The 12,498-nt window shown below is 45.5% G+C and overlaps 1 protein-coding gene across 1 annotated transcript in view; it reads right to left on the reverse strand.

Annotated features, from left to right (window-relative positions):
* Positions 1-12,498, reverse strand: part of ppp1r13bb (protein phosphatase 1, regulatory subunit 13Bb) — a 117,514-nt gene that overhangs the window by 71,648 nt on the left and 33,368 nt on the right. The window contains exons 3-4 of the mRNA XM_063223558.1: positions 8,862-9,009; positions 881-1,000 (exon numbers count right to left, since the gene is read on the reverse strand). Of these exons, the coding sequence (XP_063079628.1) occupies positions 881-1,000; positions 8,862-9,009 (268 nt within the window). The remainder of the gene's footprint in view (positions 1-880; positions 1,001-8,861; positions 9,010-12,498) is intronic.

A 12,498-nucleotide genomic window follows, 5' to 3' on the forward strand; every position in this document is an offset into this window, starting at 1 on the left:
GAGAGAGAGAGAGAGAGAAAATTTTGCTCAGAGTCCATTTATAATCACTGATTGGCTGACTATTTTTTCTAATTAATGAACGGAAGTAATTAAACATCTAGATCTAGACTGTTCCCCTCAGTGTGTGTGCGCAAGCATGTGTGCATGCATGCGTGTGTATGTTTGTGTGTGTGTGTGTGTGTGTGTGTGTGTGTGTGTGTGTGTGTGTGTGTGTGTGTGTGTGTGTGTGTGTGTGTGTGTGTGTGTGTGTGTGTACTCATGTCTGTTTCCAGTAATAGCCTTTTAACCACAGCAGTCATGTGACCACAGAGAGCGAGCAAAACAACTCCAAAAAGCCAGAGATACTTTGTTTCAAATAGTCGACATGTCCAATGTCACAAATACACAGCAGTGTTTTGCTAGTTAACATTTCCCAAGTTAGACATTTCATATTTGCCTGTCTGAGTACCTTTGCATTGGATAGGCAAGGTTTGGGGTATCTTACTGCACAAATACACTGGCCGTGACCTGAGCGAGGCGAGCGACGGAACTAATTGACTTTGTATTGAGTCGCGCGACAAAAGCGATTCGGGAGACTAGCGGCGATTCGCGCGGCACAGGCGACAGTTTGCATTTGAACTCCTGGGAATTTATGCAAATTAGCTATGACACGGTTCAGCGACAGCCACCACAACCAATGAGATGGTTGGAATGCTTGCATTCTGCTAGTAACAGTCATACTCTAGTCGCTTCAATGGCTCGCATCGTGTCTTGCTGCACAGATGCGATTCTCTGTCGCTTGAATCTCGTCCTGGTCGGTCTACTCGCCTGATTACTCTACAAGAAGATGTTTTCTTTCACTACATCCTGATTAAGACTATACCCATGCCGGACTGCTCACCTTGGTCGCTGTTGTCGGCGGGAGAGTCCTCGTGGCGCAGGAAGAACTTCACCTCCTGCTTGCGGGAGCCCCACTTCTGCAGGTGGTCATACATCATGTGGTCAAAGGGGATGGCCCTTTCTGTAGGGAGAAAAAAAGAAACATTTTAATACTTTTATTTGGATCTCATCAGTACAGCAGCATTACAGATCTAAATAGTGCTGGAAGCAAATTTCATAGCAGTCGGTAACGACTTCTCAGAAGTGCTATGCGTTACATTACACTGGTGCAAAATAATAGGCCTTAGTCAGAATGGGCAGTTAGATTTAGGCTTCTTAGGGGTAAAGATGGCATCTCCTCCGCCAGATTGCTAAACTATAAATTATTGCAGAGATTCAGAAGAATTTGGAAAGGTTTTTTGAATTGTCCTTATTGAGTCCACAGAGGTGCGCGCGCACACACACACACACACACACACACACACACACACACAAACACGCACACACACACACACACACACACACACACACACACACACACACCACACACACACACACACACACACACACACACACACACACACACACACACACACACACACACACACACACACACACACACACAAACACGCACACACACACGTTAGAACATGGTGCGAGAAGACGAGGATCCAAATAATGCATCACATTTTCTGCGTACAATGCATACATTCTCCTTCATTTCCTCTCGGATAAATACAATGCCCCTATTGTCACCACTATATTTTCTCCAAATGACTTTCGATGATCTGATCTGATCTGATGTTTGATGCCGGTGGTGCGTTGATGTTTGCCCACAGGGGGGGTAAAATATGGTTTTGCCCAAGAGGATTACCCAAACCAAGACGGGGGAGAAAAACAGAAATAGACTGTGAAAAGAAAATTAAGACAGAACAGGGGAGAGACATTCTAGAGGAAGAAATAGGAAAAAATAAAATAAAAAAGGGTCAAGAGCTGCAACGACGGCAAGCAAAACCATGAGGAGCACAAGGTGGAGATGCTGTTTGACCTGAGCAACATGAGCCAAAAACGAAGAATAGACAACCAAGATAAAGAAGACCACGAAGACAAAGAAATGGAAAAGGAAAAAGAAGACGAAAATAAGAAAGAAGGAGGAAAAAAAGGAATAGGAAGAAGAAACAGAAGACGACAAAGCAGAGGAAGACAAAGAGAGAGAAAAAGCAGACGACGAAGATGAAGATGGCAAAGAAAACGAATAAGGTGATCACACACAGGGCTTCTTTATCACAGATCAAAGCCACCGTGGAGACATGACTCCTCCCTGCACACAGCAGCTCCTCTGCCTCTCCTCACTATGGGCCCCACAGCCTGAGGCTCACAGCTACAGGAACACACAAAACACTGTAAGGAAGAAAAGAAAGAATGAAGAAAAAAAACGGGAAAACGAAAAGGGCAAAAAAAAAAAATCAGAAAGAGAAAGAAAATATGAAAGAGAAGGGGTAGTGGTGGGAGGAATGAACAGAGAAAAAAAATGTTAAGGAGCAGGAGACGGGGCGTAGGCACGAGGGATCAAAGTGCAGAGAGGGGGATGAAAATAACAGAGAAGAGAAGAGAAGAGAAGAGAAGAGAAGAGAAGAGAAGAGAAGAGAAGAGAAGAGAAGAGAAGAGAAGAGAAGAGAAGAGAAGAGAAGAGAAGAGAAGAGAAGAGGAGAGGAGAGGAGAGGAGAGGAGAGGAGAGGAGAGGAGAGAAGAGAATACTTGGCACTGTGCCAGAGGAATGTAGTAGGGAGAGGTGGGCCACAAGGTGAGCTCTATGAAATAGACATTACAGTGGCTTACATTACAGGACCTGTTCACAGGTGACAACCCCCTCAGAGCTGAGCCCTCATATCCCCATTCACAGCAGAGGGGAGGAAGAACAAGGCATTGTGGAAGAGGAGAGGAGAGGAGAGGAGAGGAGAGGAGAGGAAAGAAGAGGAGAGGAGAGGAGGGGAGGAAGAACAAGACATTGTGGAAGAGGAGAGGAGAGGACAGGAGAGAAGTGGAAAGGAGAGAGGAGGAGAGTGTGGAAGAGGAGAGGAGAGGAGAGGAGAGGAGAGGAGAGGAGAGGAGGGAGAACAAGACATTGTGGAAGAGGAGAGGAGAGGAGAGGAGGAAGAAAAAGACATTGTGGAAGAGGAGAGGAGAGGAGAAGAGGAAGAACAAGACATTGTGGAAGAGGAGAGGAGAGGAGAGGAGAGGTGGGGAGAGGAGGGGAGGAATAATAATAATAATAATAATAATAATAATAATAATAATAATAATAATAATAATAATAACTTGGTTTTATATAGCGCCTTTCAAGGAACCCAAGGTCGCTTGAAGAACAAGACATTGTGGAAGAAGAGAGGAGAGGAGAGGAGAGGAGAGGAGAGGAGAGAAGGAAGAACAAGACATTGTGGAAGAGGAGAGGAGAGGAGAGGAGAGGAGAGGAGAGGAGAGGAGAGAAGTGGAGAGGAGAGGAGAGGAGAGGAGGAGAAGAAGAACAAGACATTTGTGGAAGAGAGGATGGAGAGGAAGAGGAAAGGAGAGAAGGGTTTTAAACACATCGTTTATATTGTGGAAGAGGAGAGGAGAGGAGAGGAGAGGAGAGGAGAGGAGAGGAGAGGAGAGGAGAGAAGGAAGAACAAGACATTGTGGAATTGTGGAAGAGGAGAGGAGAGAAGAGGTGGGGAGAGGAGGGGAGGAAGAACAATACATTGTGGAAGAGGAGAGGAGAGAAGAGGAGAGAAGAGGTAGGGAGAGGAGGGGAGGAAGAACAAGACATTGTGGAAGAGGAGAGGAGAGAAGAGGAGAGAAGAGGTAGGGAGAGGAGAGGAGGAAGAACAAGACATTGTGGAAGAGGAGAGGAGAGGAGAGGAGAGGAGAGAAGTGGAAAGGAGAGGATTTTTTTTAGAACATCGTTTATTGTGACACCTTCACTATTACCCATTACAGCAGGGGTGTCGAACGTACGACCCGCAGAGCTGAGCCCGCCATATCCCCATTCACGGATGAGAGGAAATATATACAAAAATTGTGGAAGAGGAGAGGAGAGGAGAGAGGAGAGGAGAGGAGAGGAGAATTAGTTTTTTTTTTTTTTTTTTTTCCAATGAAGAGGAGAGGAGAGAGCAATTAGGAGAGGCAAAATCGAGACCTGCATGACATTAGACCCAGAGGGGAGGGGAGGGGACTGGGGAGGGGAGGGGAGGGGAGGGGAGGGGAGTGCACATCACACTTGTGGAACGAGAGAGAATGGTGAAAGAGGTGACTGTAAGAGGAGAGGAGAGGAGGAGCCTCAGGATATTATAGAGATATAGGAGAGATAAAAGGACATTGTGGAAGAGGAGAGGAGAGGAGAGGTATTGGAGAGTTGTAATAAAGAACAAAATATAATTGGATTGAGGATTAGAGCTGAGAGGACTGAGGAGAACGGGAGGGAGTTTAGGAATGTGTGAGAGAGGATGCAGGAAATTACATCGGAGGGGAGAAATACAAGACATTTCTGGAGAGGAAAACCCCAGAGCCCCTGGGAAGCGGAGAGGAGAGGAGAGGAGAGGAGAGGATGAGGAGAGGCAATTGAGAGGAGAGGAGAGTCAAGGAGAGGATTTTGCATAGAGATTATCAGTAGGAGGGGACATATTCAGAACACTTAAACTCATTTTGGTCGGAGAGGCCGCATACAAAGTGGAAAGGACCTTTTTTTTTTAAACACATCGTTTATATTGTGACACCTTCACTATTTCACATTACAGGATACAGCCAACTCCATAGGTCCAAATCCAGCATAGTGAAGGAACCACAACACATCTTACAGCCTTACCCCCACCCCATCATCATCACATGAATATTACCAAATGAAGTGCAGCTTATGGCTACTATCAACTATCCACAAGCCTTTGTCCATACACCATTTCTTTCCAAACATCTCAATATTGTTAGAGGAGAGGAGGAAGAACAAGACATTGTGGGAGAGGGGAGGAGAGGAGAGGAGGAAGAACAAGACATTGTGGAAGATGAGTGGAGAGGAGAGGAGGGGAAAAAAGACATTCATGGGAGAGGAGAGAAGAGGAGAGGGGAGGAGGGAAAAAGAAGACTCTTCAGGACTTTTTAATTGTCATTGAACAGCTGCCTGGCACAGCAAAACTAAACGATAGGGAAAAGATGGGAGTGATAAAAAGATAAAGAAGCAGAAAAACAGAGAGAGACAGGGAAAGGAGGGTGGGTGGGGTGACAGCGAGCTAGAGAGAGAGAGAGAGAGAGAGAGAGAGAGAGAGAGAGAGAGAGAGAGAGAGGGGGAGAGAGGCCAATACCCAATCAAGAAAAGGGCAGGTACTGAAAAGCCGGAGGATCTAAAGGCGGAATTAGAAACTGATTGGAGACAACAGGGCCAAACTCCTCCAAGGCACAGCCCCACAGAGCAAAGGGCAGGGCGCACTGCAGTAAAAACAGAGATAGCTGAGGCGTGCGGGAGATGCAATCAGCCGGACAGGTTTGACAAAGACTGCAGAGGGATAAGAGGAGGGGTAGAAAGAAAGAAAAAGAAAAAGAAAAAGAAAGAGAGAGAGAGAGAGAGAGAGAGAGAGAGAGAGAGAGAGAGAGAGAGAGAGAGAGAGAGAGAGAGAGAGAGAGGTGCACACTGCAGAGGGATAAAAGGAGGGGGAGAAAGAGAGAGAAAGAGAGAGAAAGAGAGTGAGTGAGTGAGTGAGTGAGTGAGTGAGTGAGTGAGTGAGTGAGTGAGTGAGTGAGTGAGTGAGTGAGTGAGTGAGTGACAAAGACTGCAGAGGGATAAGAGGAGGGGTAGAAAGAAAGAAAAAGAAAAAGAGATAAAAAGAGAAAGAGAGAGAGAGAGAGAGAGAGAGAGAGAGAGAGAGAGAGAGAGAGAGAGAGAGAGAGAGAGAGAGAGACAGGTGCATACTGCAGCATCCCCGCAGGTCCTGCTGACTATGGGTGCCCATCGATCCGGTTTGACCCCAAGTTGCTATGGAGACGACCTTATGCCTCCTTGCCAGGTTGTTTGTGATCATGCACCCAAAGTATTGTGGGAAGACTCTGCAGTCTTGTGTATCTTGGCACTAACAAACTTCTCAAGGAAGTCAGAAAACAGGCAGGAATTTGGAGTGCTTCAAGGTCTTCACCTTTTTTCCTTACTCATTGATGTAGGGACTCCGACCGAAATCCAAGGAACTCAAGGTTGCCATTTTTATTGTCACCAAATAAATAGTATAAAAAATGGCAACCTTGAACGCCTTGGATTTCCACTATCTTGTACAAGTTTGACAGTCCCGACACTTATGAGAACCAAGAATGTGCGCTCCAAATTCTTGCTTGTTTTTCTGATCGGGCAAAAACTCCTCAAGGCGACTGAAATGCACTATGAACTATTTTCAGGAGTGCAAAAACTGGGGGCAGTAATGGTGCAAATGCCTGTGCAAATGCCTGTGCCAGATGGCTGTGCAATATATCAAATTAATATTGTGATATCAATATTGCTGTCAAACCACATGAAAGTGCATAATATTGATTTGAAATAACTTTTCATTTGACTATAAAGCCAAAAGGTAGGCTATGTTGCGCACAATATATCCCCCTCCAACTGAGCCATTGTGAGTGCAGAGCAGACTTTGCTATCCAACACTAATGCAGAACACCACTGTGTGTTTCTAAAAAACTTGCCACTCACACTGCTGAAAGGAGGGAAGATTGTCAATTGTAATTGGCACAATTATTTTTCTTTAAAAAAAATATTGTTTAAAAATATCATGATATCAATATTGACTGAGTAGCTCTAGATTTGGATTTGGTAAGGCCCTCTTGTCGACTTTCTCCAGAAACCTTGCTGTTGACTACAGTTGGAATCACTTAGCTGAACAGAACAGTCAATGGCTGGAATCCATTCACATCCCATTCACATCCATTCACAAGGTAAAATCTTCCAACTGAAATGAAAGGACTTCCACAAGTCTGTGTGTCTTCGGGTGTCCCGAGCTCATGCCGACTATATCATTGCTGGCATCCCACCTCGTTTTGACTCGGTCCCAATCATTCCTGTCAATACACCATAGGCCTGTCTCATGCAATTTTGGTATGCATCTCTGACCTCTGGGACATAAACACTTTGACAGACAGTAATTATACGTAGTGGATACACCCCCTCTTAGGCCAGGAATGAATACCTGTCAACAGCCTAATCCCACAGGAGGGAACAGTTAGATGGCAAACAACACATTCCTCCAACCCCATTTAGACTCTCCCAGGAGAGGCACGCACACCCCACAAATGGCTTGCTTTGAGGTCGAGGAACACGGGCACGCACGCACGCACGCACACACAGTTCAAAATAGAGGTGCACCAAAATGAGAATTTGTGGCCGAAACCGAAACCGAAACCAAATAATAATCACTTGGCCGAATACCGAAATCGAAACCAAATACAGTATTACAATTCAGTCAAAAGTGATCAAAAGTTAGGTTTTTCACTATTTTTAAATATTGCTGAAATCTACAATAAATGTTTTGACATGTTTTTGAAAGAAAATAAATGTGTATTTGAAGTCTTCAAATGTTAAGAGTAGAACTGAAATTAGTTTAATTAATGCCCATTTTAGTATCCCAGCATGCAATGGTTGGCTGAGCCGAGCATCTGTACTCCAGGAGCACAGAGTCCTCAGATCCCACTCTCTCCTCCTGCACACAGTTGCATTTTGACTCACATTCAGTGGCTTGATAAGAGGTTTGCCTTTTGGTTTGTCTGCTGTGGGTAAACTTCCATCTGGCCCTCCATGAAAAAAAACAAAACAAAAAAACACCTACGTACCAGACTTCGGTGCACCTCCACAGAAGGTGAATAGTAAAGTAAATGGAAACAGCACTGTCAATTCCTGTGTGTGTGTGTGTGTGTGTGTGTGTGTGTGTGTGTGTGTGTGTGTGTGTGTGTGTGTGTGTGTGTGTGTGTGTGTGTGTGTGTGTGTGTGTGTGTGTGTGTGTGTGTGTGTGTGTTCAAATCCCAACATAAACAAACACATCTACACAAACAACATCAACAAACACACTTTCACTAATGCCTTTACAAATGCATACAGAAACCAAACAGTATCACATCCACACAGGATATCAATACTTATACAGTATGTACCCAAACCATACGAGCCCACAGGGACGAGGGACACCGTGTGAGATTTTTAGTTGTTTTTTCCAGAATTCATGCTGCCCATTCACTAATGTTACCTTTTTCATGAATACGTACCACCAGCATCGAATTCTAAAATATTCATTATGACTGGAAAAATTGCACTTTTCATACATGAAAAGGGGGATCTTCTCCATGGTCCGCCATTTTGAATTTCCAAAAATATGAATTTTTAGCTGCAAAAATAACTGTACTTGGACCATACCAGAAACTATGTGTTTATTACTTAGTAAACTTTCATGTAAGGTTCAAATTTGGCAGTAGGCAGCCCAGTTTCAATGAGCAGCATAGTTGCAGTACTTTTTTTGACCATTTCCTGCACAGTGTCCCTTTAAAGACAGCACATCTTTATGTCTAACCATGACCGCTTTTATATACTGGTACTTCATTTGATTCCTAGATAAATAAAGTGAATATGAAATATTGTGGAGTTTCCAGAGACAGACACACTGACATGGCTTTGAGGATACAGCTTCAAGGGCACCAAAAACAACATGTTTGCAGACAAAACTGCAGGCACGCGCCTGCACGAACACACGCACGCACGCGCAAATGGACACACAGACGTCATTTGAACAACTGACGCACACACAGGCACAAACACGCAGACAGGGAGAAACAAACACCGGCAAACAGACACACTCAGAAACAGACACACAGGCCCTGCTATGGCATAACGGTGGGGCACAGAGTTGTTACGCCGGCGACCCCGGTTCGAGCAATAAAAGCCCTTAACAGACACACAGACAGGAATGCTCCACTGGGCGGAGCATACGGGTGGGAGGAGTTGAACTGACCGTTGCCACGCCACACCTCGGCCAGGTGGCAGCCGCTCTCGCCAGGCTCCTTACAGAACTCCACCACATCACGGCACGTCGTCTCCGGGGTGATGGGCACCTCCGACGCAGCCTGCTCGCCATCATTTAGGTACACGGTCAAGAGCATCTGCGGAGAGAGGAGGAGGAGGAGGAAGAGGGGGGAGAGGAAGAGGAGGAGGAGGAACAGGGGGAGCAGGACGGGGAAGAGGAGGAGGAGCAGGAGGAGGAGGAGGAAGAGGAAGATAGGAGGAAGAGGGGGATGAGGAGGAAGAAGATGAAGAGGAGGAGGAGGAAGAGAGGGAGGAAAGAAAAAGAGGAAGACAGGGCATTAGGCTATTACCAAGACATTACAGAGTTATCTTGCTTTCACTGAATACATAAATGGTTTTAAACAGTATGACTTAGAGACAAAAATGTGATGAGCAATGAAGTCATCGTTCGAAACCTATTGCCTCGGGAATGCAAAATCCTTTGTTTTCTCCATTGAAGTTCATCAGAGCGTATCATTGCAAGGCAATGCATCAATGCAATACAAACGGCAGCAAAAGGTCAGCAAGAGAGGTAAAAAAAAAATGATGGTCCTTGTAAGTTGGTATGCAAAGTGTGTGGAGTGCGTCTGCTTGTTGCAGTGTTTCAAACTGCAATAGGGAAACTTGCACAGTGAGCACCAGAATACCAATGGGCCACCCAGAGCTTATATAAGCCTACGGCAGGGACAAGGACTTGACAAGGCACAGGAGTTGCTTCAAAACGAAAGCAAAACACCCCTAATGTTACCAGGTACCGCACAGCAGGAGGAGTAAGACAGACACTCTCCTCACAACACAAACAAATAGACATTGGCATCATGGTGTGTCTGTGTTTGTGAGGTTGAGAGGCTGCGTGACCGCCCCAGATGGGAGGAGTACGAGAGGAAGGGAAAGAGATGGAGAGTGCACATGTTCAAATGATGTTTTTATATTATGAAGCTGTTGTTTTCAGGACACAAGTCATTTTCAGGAAGGACAGGCACACGCACGGACGAGTGCACGGGCGCGTGCACACACACACACAGACCGTGCCCTGCTCCACTTCTGGGGCTTTGTGTGTGTGTGTGTGTGTGTGTGTGTGTGTGTGTGTGTGAGTGTGCGACTGCGTGGTGTGTGAGGCGCTGCCTGCCCTGGCGTGCTCCTGACAGGCCAGAGATGGATAAGGCTGCAGAGCAGAGCAGCATGGCAGGCCAGTAGAGCAGAGCAGAGCAGAGCGCCAGGCAGGCGGCAGACACTGAAGGAGGACACTGGGCCCTGACACACAGACTAGTGGCACGGACAGACACACGGGAGTCAAAAATGGATGACAATGGAGAGCCAAGGAGAGCAAGTAGAGCGAGAGACAGTAGGAGACAGTACGAGAATAAGACTGAGACCGTACTCTCTCTAGTGCTACAGTCTGTGCCTGTACACAGATGTGACGGACATCTATCAACGGACAGACAGAAGGATAGGGGGAATGACAGACAGAGAGAGAGAGAGATGGAAACGGATCAAGAGACGACCATTATGGAAAAGGAGAGCGAGGAGGGAAAATGGAGATGTGGACAGAAGGTCCGGGAGGAGGACAGAGTGCAAAGGTAGAAACAGAGAGACCAGACAGAGCGAGAGAAAGTGAGTGACTGTTGCAATTGAGACTGCTACAAGAGTGGAACAGAGAGAGTGGCTGAGAAGATGGGGAAAATATATAACATACACTGTACTGAAGACAGAGAGTGTTGGGGGCGGGGGGGAAGAGAGAGAGAGAGAGAGAGAGAGAGAGAGAGAGAGAGAGAGAGAAAGAGAGAGAAAGAGAGAGAAAGAGAGAGAAAGAGAGAGAGAGAAAGAGAGAGAGAGAGAGAGAGAAAGAGAGAGAGAGAAAAAAAGAGAGAAAGAGAGAGAGAGAGAGAGAGAGAGAGAGAAAGAAAAAGAGAAAGAGAAAGAGAAAGAGAGAGCGTGCAGGAGAGAGGCAGCCAAGGTAAGATGGATACCGAGAAAGACAAGACAGTGCCAGGCTGGGAGGATGTTTGAATCAGGCAGGCTGAATGGAGCCGTTTCCCAGCACATGAAAGAGTAGAGCGTGGGAGCACATCGACCACAGAGCTCCAGCAAGCGGCAGCATCACGCCAGACTTTAGCCTACCTCACAAACCAAACACCAGCACTGACTCGGTCAGATATACACTGCAATAAGAATTGTGCACAAGGGAGGATGATGAAAGTGTGAAACTTTGAAAGTTTGCTCCGGACAACATTAGCAGCCGTCATTTAAGATGTGCCCTTAGGCTTGACCTTGGAGTGACACTTCGGTCATTGATTAAGGCAGTATTTAGAAAGACGTCAAGTGGAAAAGGAGTCTCTTGTACCATTCAAATGTATAAAACATTTTATTGACAAAACTGAAAATGTAACGAAGAAAAAATATTTCAGTCTGACTGAGTCATAGCCGTATATTACCATTAGAATGTGGCATATGTGGGTAATCCAGGAATTCTACATGCCACCCCCAACAGTAAGCAGGCTTTCAACAACAGAAGAGATTGTGGTATCGTGTTGTTGTCTATGGAAAGCAGACACTAATCCCCAACAGCACACCAAAACACACAAACACAGTTGGAGGACCAAAACATCATGCCCACAGACCAATCTCCGTTACACCAGACAGAAAACATTCAAAAGATAGCTAGTATCTAATTTTAGCCAGTGAAGACGACACACTGAGCTGCGAAGAAGACCAAAAAAAAATAAACCCCATCCATCCATGATCTCATCGCTCTGCTGTGCGGTTGGAAAAACCCTGGCCTAGATGAGACTCCATAAGTCATCCTGATGGTTTTGAGATGGGAGTTAACTCAGAGAAGGGAAGAGGCCCTGGTGCGTGACGGTCTGGTGAAGAGGTTGCAGAAGAGCTTTTGAGTAACGTTTTAGAAAACTAATAACACATGCCAAACTACTGCCCATTTTAGCCTAACCCCTTTTTGGTAAAAGGTGCCCTCTCCCTATTAAAACCTAAATATCTCAGCCTCCGAAGCACATAAAAAAATGAAATAAGTTGCAGTTAAAAGCTAGAACCTTCATTTTGCGCTAGAATGTGTTCATTCAGCTCTAACATACCCACATTTTTAATAAAACGGCTCAAATCTTAAGAACCTTAATGCAGCGTATATGTCGTTCCAGGACACAATGGGTTAAAAGACATCTGCCTACTAGGGCCTTATTCAATTTCACCAATAATAAAGGCCTTATTGACAGTGAACAAGAGATTTGTGAATACGCAATGTCAATAATTGATGCTGCTTAACACATCTTATAAGTCACTTAAACAGACAGATGGGCATGTATCATCAGCTGCTAACATGTGAACCTATAACAAAGTGTTACCAGTTTGCGTGTAGAGGGGAGTATGGAAACCCCAGGCGGGTTAAGGTGTACAAGTCTGAACTTGCCTGGGTGCAAAGCAGACCATCAACTGCAATGAACAACCACAGACATGACATGATGACATTGCCTGACGCCTCTGCTCATCAGTCAAGATTTATCATCTTTTCCCCCCTTCAAAAGTGTACACTCTAAAATCCTGTGAGACTTGGCCCAATTACAACCTTATTT

This window comes from Engraulis encrasicolus, chromosome 18, assembly GCF_034702125.1.
Source record: "Engraulis encrasicolus isolate BLACKSEA-1 chromosome 18, IST_EnEncr_1.0, whole genome shotgun sequence".
Classification (NCBI taxonomy): domain Eukaryota; kingdom Metazoa; phylum Chordata; class Actinopteri; order Clupeiformes; family Engraulidae; genus Engraulis; species Engraulis encrasicolus.